At 44.1% G+C, this 13,932-nt stretch overlaps 1 protein-coding gene across 1 annotated transcript in view; it reads left to right on the top strand.

The window, feature by feature from the left end:
• Positions 1 to 13,932, top strand: part of LOC135523356 (calcineurin subunit B type 1-like) — a 64,294-nt gene that overhangs the window by 21,490 nt on the left and 28,872 nt on the right. The window contains exon 2 of the mRNA XM_064949977.1: positions 7,046 to 7,085. Within this exon, the coding sequence (XP_064806049.1) occupies positions 7,046 to 7,085 (40 nt within the window). The remainder of the gene's footprint in view (positions 1 to 7,045; positions 7,086 to 13,932) is intronic.

Below are 13,932 nucleotides of genomic sequence, written 5' to 3'. Positions count from 1 at the left end.
ATATAGACAAGTTATCATCTACTAGGTACTGGTACCCCATGTATATAGACAAGTTATCATCGACTAGGTACTGGTACCCTGTGTATATAGCCAAGTTATTATCTACTAGGTACTGGTACCCCGTGTATATAGCCAAGTTATTATCTACTAGGTACTGGTACCCCGTGTATATAGCCAAGTTATCATCGACTAGGTACTGGTACCCCGTGTATATAGACAAGTTATCATCTACTAGGTACTGGTACCCTGTGGATATAGACAAGTTATCATCGACTAGGTACTGGTACCCCGTGTATATAGACAAGTTATCATCTACTAGGTACTGGTACCCCGTGGATATAGACAAGTTATTATCTACTAGGTACTGGTACCCCGTGGATATAGACAAGTTATCATCTACTAGGTACTGGTACCCCGTGTATATAGACAAGTTATCTTCGACTAGGTACTGGTACCCCGTGGATATATACAAGTTATCATCGACTAGGTACTGGTACCCCGTATATATAGACAAGTTATTATCTACTAGGTACTGGTACCCTGTGTATATAGCCAAGTTATCATCGACTAGGTACTGGTACCCCGTATATATAGACAAGTTATCATCTACTAGGTACTGGTACCCCGTGTATATAGCCAAGTTATTATCTACTAGGTACTGGTACCCCGTGTATATAGACAAGTTATCATCGACTAGGTACTGGTACCCCGTGGATATAGACAAGTTATCATCGACTAGGTACTGGTACCCTGTGTATATAGCCAAGTTATCATCGACTAGGTACTGGTACCCCGTATATATAGACAAGTTATCATCTACTAGGTACTGGTACCCTGTGTATATAGCCAAGTTATCATCGACTAGGTACTGGTACCCCGTGTATATAGCCAAGTTATTATCTACTAGGTACTGGTACCCCGTGTATATAGACAAGTTATCATCGACTAGGTACTGGTACCCCGTGGATATAGACAAGTTATCATCGACTAGGTACTGGTACCCCGTGGATATAGACAAGTTATCATCGACTAGGTACTGGTACCCTGTGTATATAGCCAAGTTATCATCGACTAGGTACTGGTACCCCGTATATATAGACAAGTTATCATCTACTAGGTACTGGTACCCTGTGTATATAGCCAAGTTATCATCGACTAGGTACTGGTACCCCGTGTATATAGCCAAGTTATTATCTACTAGGTACTGGTACCCCGTGTATATAGACAAGTTATCATCGACTAGGTACTGGTACCCCGTGGATATAGACAAGTTATCATCGACTAGGTACTGGTACCCTGTGTATATAGCCAAGTTATCATCTACTAGGTACTGGTACCCTGTGTATATAGCCAAGTTATCATCGACTAGGTACTGGTACCCCGTGTATATAGCCAAGTTATCATCTACTAGGTACTGGTACCCCGTGTATATAGACAAGTTATCATCGACTAGGTACTGGTACCCCGTGGATATAGACAAGTTATCATCGACTAGGTACTGGTACCCTGTGTATATAGCCAAGTTATCATCTACTAGGTACTGGTACCCTGTGTATATAGCCAAGTTATTATCTACTAGGTACTGGTACCCCGTGTATATAGACAAGTTATCATCGACTCATTGTGCATTTATTATTATTAATATTATTACGTGTTTTACTTTTCTATTATTTCTCTGTTTTTCTTTCTCTCTGCATTGTTGGGAAGGGCCCGTAAGGAAGCGTTTCAATGTTAGTCCACATCTGTTGTTTACGACGCCTGTGACAGATGCAGTTTTGATTTGAAGTAGTGTATTTCTGAGCCTGCTGTCTCTGGCTAGGCTACTCCTTCTGTTCTAGGACAGCAATTTAAAATAGAAAGTAGAATGGAGGAGTCCGGCAGCCACGTCGTAGTAGAAGAGATAACATCCTAACATTCTGTTTCAAATGGGATCGTGTCGACACCACTGAGCAGGTGTGCTTCGTTTGTGACAGATTCTACGCCGAAGGCTTTGAATACTCAAATACATATTACACATATAAAATACATATTTAAATGACAAATACCCAGGCCTGAACCCAGCCGATCACTTGCCTACCTATAGCCTAACCTGGTCCTTATTTACATTATTTTTGTCTCAGTATGAGACGAGCATTAATATCACAGGGTGTTACCTCCTCCCATAGTGATGTCTCAGTGTGAGACCAGCATTAATATCACAGGGTGTTACTTCCTCCCATAGTGATGTCTCAGTATGAGACTAGCATTAATATCACAGGGTGTTACTTCCTCCCATAGTGATGTCTCAGTATGAGACGAGCATTAATATCACAGGGTGTTACTTCCTCCCATAGTGATGTCTCAGTATGAGACGAGCATTAATATCACAGGGTGTTACTTCCTCCCATAGTGATGTCTCAGTATGAGACTAGCATTAATAGTACAGGGTGTTACTTCCTCCCATAGTGATGTCTCAGTATGAGACGAGCATTAATATCACAGGGTGTTACTTCCTCCCATAGTGATGTCTCAGTATGAGACCAGCATTAATACCACAGGGTGTTACTTCCTCCCATAGTGATGTCTCAGTATGAGACTAGCATTAATATCACAGGGTGTTACTTCCTCCCATAGTGATGTCTCAGTATGAGACTAGCATTAATATCACAGGGTGTTACTTCCTCCCATAGTGATGTCTCAGTGTGAGACCAGCGTTAATATCACAGGGTGTTACTTCCTCCCATAGTGATGTCTCAGTGTGAGACCAGCGTTAATATCACAGGGTGTTACTTCCTCCCATAGTGATGTCTCAGTATGAGACGAGCATTAATATCACAGGGTGTTACTTCCTCCCATAGTGATGTCTCAGTATGAGACCAGCATTAATATCACAGGGTGTTACTTCCTCCCATAGTGATGTCTCAGTATGAGACTAGCATTAATATCACAGGGTGTTACTTCCTCCCATAGTGATGTCTCAGTATGAGACGAGCATTAATATCACAGGGTGTTACTTCCTCCCATAGTGATGTCTCAGTATGAGACTAGCATTAATATCACAGGGTGTTACTTCCTCCCATAGTGATGTCTCAGTGTGAGACCAGCATTAATATCACAGGGTGTTACTTCCTCCCATAGTGATGTCTCAGTATGAGACTAGCATTAATATCACAGGGTGTTACTTCCTCCCATAGTGATGTCTCAGTATGAACCTAGCATTAATAGTACAGGGTGTTACTTCCTCCCATAGTGATGTCTCAGTATGAGACGAGCATTAATATCACAGGGTGTTACTTCCTCCCATAGTGATGTCTCAGTATGAGACGAGCATTAATATCACAGGGTGTTACTTCCTCCCATAGTGATGTCTCAGTATGAGACGAGCATTAATATCACAGGGTGTTACTTCCTCCCATAGTGATGTCTCAGTATGAGACGAGCATTAATATCACAGGGTGTTACTTCCTCCCATAGAGATGTCTCAGTATGAGACGAGCATTAATATCACAGGGTGTTACTTCCTCCCATAGTGATGTCTCAGTATGAGACCAGCATTAATATCACAGGGTGTTACTTCCTCCCATAGTGATGTCTCAGTATGAGACGAGCATTAATATCACAGGGTGTTACTTCCTCCCATAGTGATGTCTCAGTATGAGACGAGCATTAATATCACAGGGTGTTACCTCCTCCCATAGTGATGTCTCAGTATGAGACGAGCATTAATATCACAGGGTGTTACTTCCTCCCATAGTGATGTCTCAGTGTGAGACCAGCATTGATAGTACATGACTTTACCTTCACCTGTAGCTCAATAACACAATGACACGGCTGACCCAGATCTGGGACTCAGGCTACCTGTAGCCTGCATTGCCCCGCTACGGATCAGTTGATAGAGCATGGCGCTTGCAACAGACAGGATTGTGGGTTCGATTCCCAGGGCCGTCCCATGATGTAAAACATACAGCACACGTAAGTCGCTTTGGATAAAAGCGTGTGCTATGTGGCATGTGTTGTTACCAGCCTGCCTGTTGTCTGTAGCCCACTTTAGGCCCCACCTACACAACCGTGAGAGATGAGTTCGTCATGATCCCAGTAGTTCATTATGAGTCATCCCCATAGTAACGAGAGAAGCCGTTGCGTGGTAACGAGGGCCACGCCAGGTGTCGGTTGGGTTAACGGATGTCACCGGGTTGTAGAGGTTACATATCGATGTGTGTGAAGTTGTAATTAGGCTCTGCTTTTTTTCTACTGTTTGACTACTTTGTGGAAATGTTAAAATAATTCATGATATAATCACAGCCGTATATATTCCCCCCCAAGCAGACACATCAATGGCTCTGAACAAACTTTATTTGACTCTTTGCAAACTGGAATCCATACATCCTGAGGCTGCATTCATTGTAGCTGGGGATTTTAACATGGCTAATCTGAAAACAAGACTCCCTAAATTGTATCAGCATATCGATTGCGCAACCAGGACTGGCAAAACCTTGGATCATTGCTATTCTAACTTCCGCGACGCATATAAGGCCCTGCCCCGCCCTCCTTTCGGAAAAGCTGACCACGACTCCATTTTGTTGATCCCTGCCTACAGACAGAAACTAAAACAAGAAGCTCCCACACTGAGGTCTGTCCAACGCTGGTCCGACCAATCTGATTCCACACTCCAAGACTGCTTCCATCACGTGGACTGGGATATGTTTCGTATTGCGTCAGACAACAACATTGACAAATACGCTGATTCGGTGTGCGAGTTCATTAGAACGTGCGTTGAAGATGTCGTTCCCATAGCAACAATTAAAACATTCCCAAACCAGAAACCGTGGATTGATGGCAGCATTTGTGTGAAACTGAAAGTGCGAACCACTGCTTTTAATCAGGGCAGGGTGACCGGAAACATGTCCGAATACAAACAGTGCAGCTATTCCCTCCGCAGGGCAATCAAACAAGCTAAGCGTCAGTACAGAGACAAAGTAGAATCTCAATTCAACGGCTCAGACACAAGAGGCATGTGGCAGGGTCTACAGTCAATCACGGACTACAGGAAGAAATCCAGCCCAATCACGGACCAGGATGTCTTGCTCCCAGGCAGACTAAATAACTTTTTTGCCCGCTTTGAGGACAATACAGTGCCACTGACACGGCCTGCAAAGAAAACATGCGGACTCTCCTTCACTGCAGCCGAGGTGAGTAAAACATTTAAACGTGTTAACCCTCGCAAGGCTGCAGGCCCAGACGGCATCCCCAGCCGCGCCCTCAGAGCATGCGCAGACCAGCTGGCTGGTGTGTTTACGGACATATTCAATCAATCCCTATACCAGTCTGCTGTTCCCACAATCTTCAAGAGGGCCACCATTGTTCCTGTTCCCAAGAAAGCTAAGGTAACTGAGCTAAACGACTACCGCCCCGTAGCACTCACTTCCGTCATCATGAAGTGCTTTGAGAGACTATTCAAGGACCATTTCACCTCCACCCTACCTGACACCCTAGACCCACTCCAATTTGCTTACTGCCCAAATAGGTCCACAGACGATGCAATCTCAACCACACTGCACACTTCCCTAAAGCATCTGGACAAGAGGAATACCTATGTGAGAATGCTGTTCATCGACTACAGCTCGGCATTTAACACCATAGTACCCTCCAAGCTCGTCATCAAGCTCGAGACCCTGGGTCTCGACCCCGCCCTGTGCAACTGGGTACTGGACTTCCTGACGGGCCGCCCCCAGGTGGTGAGGGTAGGCAACAACATCTCCTCCCCGCTGATCCTCAACACTTGGCCCCACAAGGGTGCGTTCTGAGCCCTCTCCTGTACTCCCTGTTCACCCACGACTGCATGGCCACGCACGCCTCCAACTCATTCATCAAGTTTGCGGACGACACAACAGTGGTAGGCTTGATTACCAACAACGACGAGACGGCCTACATGGAGGAGGTGAGGGCCCTCGGAGTGTGGTGTCAGGAAAATAACCTCACACTCAACGTCAACAAAACTAAGGAGATGATTGTGGACTTCAGGAAACAGCAGAGGGAACACCCCCCTATCCACATCGATGGAACAGTAGTGGAGAGGGTAGTAAGTTTTAAGTTCCTCGGCATACACATCACAGACAAACTGAATTGGTCCACTCACACAGACAGCATCGTGAAGAAGGCGCAGCAGCGCCTCTTCAACCTCAGGAGGCTGAAGAAATTCGGCTTGTCACCAAAAGCACTCACAAACTTCTACAGATGCACAAACGACAGCATTACATACTCATCTCATATGTATATACTGTACTCTATATCATCTACTGTATCTTGCCTATGCTGCTCTGTACCATCACTCATTCATATATCTTTATGTACATATTCTTTATCCCCTTACACTTGTGTGTATAAGACAGTAGTTTTGGAATTGTTAGTTAGATTATTTGTTGGTTATTACTGCATTGTCGGAACTAGAAGCACAAGCATTTCGCTACACTCGCATTAACATCTGCTAACCATGTGTATGTGACCAATAAAATTGGATTTGATTTGATAAGATCATAAGCTCATTTTTTTTTCTGTTGTAACCCTATTTTGCAACCGTGTTCAATAATGAACCCCATGTTCTATCTATCAGTCCCTGATTTCCTTATATGAACTGTGACTCAGCCAAAAATCATTGAAATTGTTGCATGTTGCGTTTATATATATATTTTTTGTTCAGTGCTGTTTGTTTTGTATTAACCTCCATTTTGAGATCGTAGCAGTGGGAGAAGGAGTAGTTCCTCTGCGTGTCTGAAACACCTCAAATACGTCATGAGGATTGTATCTCGTAGGTTTCCCACGTTTGACCAGTATTTCTGTTTTTTACCTTGAATGCACATGACGCAAACATGTCTCACCTCTCGACAGTTTGTCCTGTATTTCTGTTTTTTTTTACCTTGAATGCACATGACGCAAACATGTCTCACCTCTCGACAGTTTGTCCTGTATTTCTGTTTTTTACCTTGAATGCACATGACGCAAACATGTCTCACCTCTTGACAGTTTGTCCTGTATTTCTCACCTATTGCCTTCTGTTTCTCCTCTGTAGGGAAATGAAGCAAGTTACCCCCTGGAAATGTGCTCGCATTGTAAGTGTCTTTGAGTTACTAACTGTCATTCTTAGCCAGAAAAGGAAACCTCCTCCCTCTGCCCTCTCCTACTTTTGCTTGTCTGGTCTTGCTTGCTGTATCTGTTTCCTCAGACTAGCCGACATTGTCATAGAGCTTCATCCGCTCAAAAGAAACCCAACCAAAACACAGACAGTGTAGATAACTAAGACGACACTGAGGGGCTCTGCCAGGCGTTCTGCTGGAACCAGGGGAGACGCACAGGGACAAGCAAGCAGCCCGAGGAGAGACTTAATTAGTCTGGGATATATCCAGCTCCATAAGGACCCCCCCCCCCTCCTCTCCCCACAGACCATGCTTCTCCTCCAACCTTCCTCTCTCTATCAACAGCTGTTCACCTCATCAGCCAGACAGGCAGAAAACAGAGAAAGACAGAAATAGAGACAGACAGACAGACTGATGGTCCCAATTCTCTCCCTAGTCATAGTCCTTGTCCTTGTCCTTGTCCTTGTCCTAGTCCTTGTCCTAGTCCTAGTCCTTGTCCTTGGCCCCAACTCTTCAATGTTTGTTTGCAATACGGTTGAAGCTCCACTCCAATGCTCAGACAGACAGACAGACATGCACAGACAGACAGACAGACAGACAGACATGCACAGACAGACAGACAGACAGACAGACAGACAGACAGACATGCACAGACAGACAGACAGACAGACAGATAGACAGACAGACAGATAGACAGACAGACATGCACAGACAGACAGACAGACAGACAGACAGACAGACAGACAGACAGATAGACAGACAGACAGATAGACAGACATGACAGACAGACAGACAGACAGAGAGACAGACAGACAGACAGACAGACAGACAGACAGACAGATAGACAGACAGACAGATAGACAGACAGACATGCACAGACAGACAGACAGACAGACAGACAGACAGACAGACAGACAGACACTCCCATGACTATCCCTCAGCCCAATTACTATTCTTCCTCCTCCTCCCCACACTTGTTCACTTCCCTGAAGGATTTTAAAAGCTTTGGGAATTGAACCTCTTACCCCAGCTCCAATATCCATCATGAGCTAATGGCTAACCCACTAAGCTAAATGTGTAGCATCTTTGGTCAAGGAACTCTCGTCTCTCAGCTGGCTGGGGCCTGCTGCTGGCTGGGGCCTGCTGCTGGCTGGGGCCTGCTGCTGGCTGGGGCCTGCTGCTGGCTGGGGCCTTCTACTGGCTGGGGCCTTCTACTGGCTGGGGCCTTCTGCTGGCTGGGGCCTTCTGCTGGCTGGGGCCTTCTACTGGCTGGGGCTTTCTGCTGGCTGGGGCCTTCTGCTGGCTGGGGCCTTCTGCTGGCTGGGGCCTGCTGCTGGCTGGGGCCTTCTGCTGGCTGGGGCCTTCTGCTGGCTGGGGCCTTCTGCTGGCTGGGGCCTTCTACTGGCTGGGGCCTGCTGCTGGCTGGGGCCTTCTGCTGGCTGGGGCCTTCTGCTGGCTGGGGCCTTCTACAGGCTGGGGCCTGCTGCTGGCTGGGGCCTTCTGCTGGCAGGGGCCTTCTGCTGGCTGGGGCCTTCTACTGGCTGGGGCCTGCTGCTGGCTGTGGCCTTCTGCTGGCTGGGGCCTGCTGCTGGCTGGGGCCTTCTACTGGCTGGGGCCTTCTGCTGGCTGGGGCCTTCTGCTGGCTGGGGTCTTCTGGGCTGGGGCCTGCTGCTGGCTGGGGCCTTCTACTGGCTGGGGCCTGCTGCTGGCTGGGGCCTTCTGCTGGCTGGGGCCTTCTACTGGCTGGGGCTTTCTGCTGGCTGGGGCCTTCTACTGGCAGGGGCTTTCTGCTGGCTGGGGCCTGCTGCTGGCTGGGGCCTTCTACTGGCTGGGGCCTGCTGCTGGCTGGGGCTTTCTGCTGGCTGGGGCCTTTTGTTGGCTGGGACCTTCTGCTGGCTGGGGCCTTCTACTGGCTGGGGCTTTCTGCTGGCTGGGGCCTTCTACTGGCTGGGGCTTTCTGCTGGCTGGGGCCTTCTACTGGCTGGGGCTTTCTACTGGCTGGGGCTTTCTGCTGGCTGGGGCCTTCTACTGGCTGGGGCTTTCTGTCGACTGGGGCCTTCTGCTGGCTGGGGCTTTCTGCTGGCTGGGGCCTGCTGGCTGGCTGCTGGCTGGGGCCTGCTGCTGGGCTGAATCAAGGTTGTGGGTCACATGACATTGAATGTGTGAGCTACTTCGGATTGCTTTAGTTAAGCCTCTGAAGTTCATTAGTTATTGAGCCTCACTGTTTGCAGCTACTATGTCAACTTCACCCAGAGACAGATCTGTAAAGTTTGGCTTCAATCACCACATCCAGACCAGTACAATAGATTCAGCAGGTTATAACACTTTATGACCAGGCAAGTGTACACACACACACATGGGTGCTGTTGTTATCATTTTTATGACATTTTCTCTTGTACTTTATTTCAGAATTATTATTATTATTATTTATTTTTTACAGATGTTATGGATTTTACTACAATTTCTACAATTACCAACTCAAAAAATGCAAAAAAAGTCCTAAACAAATCTATTTATAATATTTGTATTATTGTTCCCCTAATGAATAATTCTTTGTTACAGAGTAAAACAGCACAGAATTCTATTATTAACGTTTATTTACATTACTGTAACACAATTATTTTCTTCTTCTAATATTCCCTAAATACATTATCAATCTGTACTGAGCTCTATCAGAGATTCAGTAACCCACAATACATTATCAACCTGTACTGAGCTCTATCAGAGATTCAGTAACCCACAATACATTATCAACCTGTACTGAGCTCTATCAGAGATTCAGTAACCCACAATACATTATCAACCTGTACTGAGCTCTATCAGAGATTCAGTAACCCACAATACATTATCAACCTGTACTGAGCTCTATCAGAGATTCAGTAACCCACAATACATTATCAACCTGTACTGAGCTCTATCAGAGATTCAGTAACCCACAATACATTATCAACCTGTACTGAGCTCTATCAGAGATTCAGTAACCCACAATACATTATCAACCTGTACTGAGCTCTATCAGAGATTCAGTAACCCACAATACATTATCAACCTGTACTGAGCTCTATCAGAGATTCAGTAACCCACAATACATTATCAACCTGTACTGAGCTGAGATTCAGTAACTATTATCAACCTGTACTGAGCTTATCAGAGATTCAGTAACCCACAATACATTATCAACCTGTACTGAGCTCTATCAGAGATTCAGTAACCCACAATACATTATCAACCTGTACTGAGCTCTATCAGAGATTCAGTAACCCACAATACATTATCAACCTGTACTGAGCTCTATCAGAGATTCAGTAACCCACAATACATTATCAACCTGTACTGAGCTCTATCAGAGATTCAGTAACCCACAATACATTATCAACCTGTACTGAGCTCTATCAGAGATTCAGTAACCCACAATACATTATCAACCTGTACTGAGCTCTATCAGAGATTCAGTAACCCACAATACATTATCAACCTGTACTGAGCTCTATCAGAGATTCAGTAACCCACAATACATTATCAACCTGTACTGAGCTCTATCAGAGATTCAGTATCCCAATACAATACATTATCAACCTGTACTGAGCTCTATCAGAGATTCAGTAACCCACAATACATTATCAACCTGTACTGAGCTCTATCAGAGATTCAGTATCCCACAATACATTATCAACCTGTACTGAGCTCTATCAGAGATTCAGTAACCCACAATACATTATCAACCTGTACTGAGCTCTATCAGAGATTCAGTAACCCACAATACATTATCAACCTGTACTGAGCTCTATCAGAGATTCAGTAACCCACAATACATTATCAACCTGTACTGAGCTCTATCAGAGATTCAGTAACCCACAATTATTATCAACCTGTACTGAGCTCTATCAGAGATTCAGTAACCCACAATACATTATCAACCTGTACTGAGCTCTATCAGAGTATTTATCAACACTGTAACCCCACAATACATTATCAACCTGTACTGAGCTCTATCAGAGATTCAGTAACCCACAATACATTATCAACCTGTACTGAGCTCTATCAGAGATTCAGTAACCCACAATACATTATCAACCTGTACTGAGCTCTATCAGAGATTCAGTAACCCACAATACATTATCAACCTGTACTGAGCTCTATCAGAGATTCAGTAACCCACAATACATTATCAACCTGTACTGAGCTCTATCAGAGATTCAGTAACCCACAATACATTATCAACCTGTACTGAGCTCTATCAGAGATTCAGTATCCCACAATACATTATCAACCTGTACTGAGCTCTATCAGAGATTCAGTAACCCACAATACATTATAAACCTGTACTGAGCTCTATCAGAGATTCAGTATCCCACAATACATTATCAACCTGTACTGAGCTCTATCAGAGATTCAGTAACCCACAATACATTATCAACCTGTACTGAGCTCTATCAGAGATTCAGTAACCCACAATACATTATCAACCTGTACTGAGCTCTATCAGAGATTCAGTAACCCACAAGCTCTATCAGACATTATCAACCTGTACTGAGCTCTATCAGAGATTCAGTAACCCACAATACATTATCAACCTGTACTGAGCTCTATCAGAGATTCAGTAACCCACAATACATTATCAACCTGTACTGAGCTCTATCAGAGATTCAGTAACCCACAATACATTATCAACCTGTACTGAGCTCTATCAGAGATTCAGTAACCCACAATACATTATCAACCTGTACTGAGCTCTATCAGAGATTCAGTATCCCACAATACATTATCAACCTGTACTGAGCTCTATCAGAGATTCAGTATCCCACAATACATTATCAACCTGTACTGAGCTCTACATTAGTAACCCACAATACATTATCAACCTGTACTGAGCTCTATCAGAGATTCAGTAACCCACAATACATTATCAACCTGTACTGAGCTCTATCAGAGATTCAGTAACCCACAATACATTATCAACCTGTACTGAGCTCTATCAGAGATTCAGTAACCCACAATACATTATCAACCTGTACTGAGCTCTATCAGAGATTCAGTAACCCACAATACATTATCAACCTGTACTGAGCTCTATCAGAGATTCAGTAACCCACAATACATTATCAACCTGTACTGAGCTCTATCAGAGATTCAGTAACCCACAATACATTATCAACCTGTAGAACCCACAATACATTATCAACCTGTACTGAGCTCTATCAGAGATTCAGTAACCCACAATACATTATCAACCTGTACTGAGCTCTATCAGAGATTCAGTAACCCACAATACATTATCAACCTGTACTGAGCTCTATCAGAGATTCAGTAACCCACAATACATTATCAACCTGTACTGAGCTCTATCAGAGATTCAGTAACCCACAATACATTATCAACCTGTACTGAGCTCTATCAGAGATTCAGTAACCCACAATACATTATCAACCTGTACTGAGCTCTATCAGAGATTCAGTAACCCACAATACATTATCACTGAGCTCTGTACTACATTATCAACCTGTACTGCTCTATCAGAGATTCAGTAACCCACAATACATTATCAACCTGTACTGAGCTCTATCAGAGATTCAGTAACCCACAATACATTATCAACCTGTACTGAGCTCTATCAGAGATTCAGTAACCCACAATACATTATCAACCTGTACTGAGCTCTATCAGAGATTCAGTAACCCACAATACATTATCAACCTGTACTGAGCTCTATCAGAGATTCAGTAACCCACAATACATTATCAACCTGTACTGATCAGCTCATTATCAGAGATTCAGAGATTCAACCCACAATACATTATCAACCTGTACTGAGCTCTATCAGAGATTCAGTAACCCACAATACATTATCAACCTGTACTGAGCTCTATCAGAGATTCAGTAACCCAACCTGTACTGAGCTCTATCAGAGATTCAGTAACAATACATTATCAACCTGTACTGAGCTCTATCAGAGATTCAGTAACCCACAATACATTATCAACCTGTACTGAGCTCTATCAGAGATTCAGTAACCCACAATACATTATCAACCTGTACTGAGCTCTATCAGAGATTCAGTAACCCACAATACATTATCAACCTGTACTGAGCTCTATCAGAGATTCAGTATCCCACAATACATTATCAACCTGTACTGAGCTCTATCAGAGATTCAGTAACCCACAATACATTATCAACCTGTACTGAGCTCTATCAGAGATTCAGTAACCCACAATACATTATCAACCTGTACTGAGCTCTATCCGAGATTCAGTAACCCACAATACATTATCAACCTGTACTGAGCTCTATCAGAGATTCAGTATCCCACAATACATTATCAACCTGTACTGAGCTCTATCAGAGATTCAGTAACCCACAATACATTATCAACCTGTACTGAGCTCTATCAGAGATTCAGTAACCCACAATACATTATCAACCTGTACTGAGCTCTATCAGAGATTCAGTATCCCACAATACATTATCAACCTGTACTGAGCTCTATCAGAGATTCAGTAACCCACAATACATTATCAACCTGTACTGAGCTCTATCAGAGATTCAGTAACCCACAATACATTATCAACCTGTACTGAGCTCTATCAGAGATTCAGTAACCCACAATACATTATCAACCTGTACTGAGCTCTATCAGAGATTCAGTAACCCACAATACATTATCAACCTGTACTGAGCTCTATCAGAGATTCAGTAACCCACAATACATTATCAACCTGTACTGAGCTCTATCAGAGATTCAGTAACCCACAATACATTATCAACCTGTACTGAGCTCTATCAGAGATTCAGTATCCCACAATACATTATCAACCTGTACTGA

Source organism: Oncorhynchus masou, chromosome 31 (genome assembly GCF_036934945.1).
Source record: "Oncorhynchus masou masou isolate Uvic2021 chromosome 31, UVic_Omas_1.1, whole genome shotgun sequence".
Taxonomy (NCBI): domain Eukaryota; kingdom Metazoa; phylum Chordata; class Actinopteri; order Salmoniformes; family Salmonidae; genus Oncorhynchus; species Oncorhynchus masou.
This window is presented reverse-complemented; position numbering and strand designations above follow the sequence as displayed.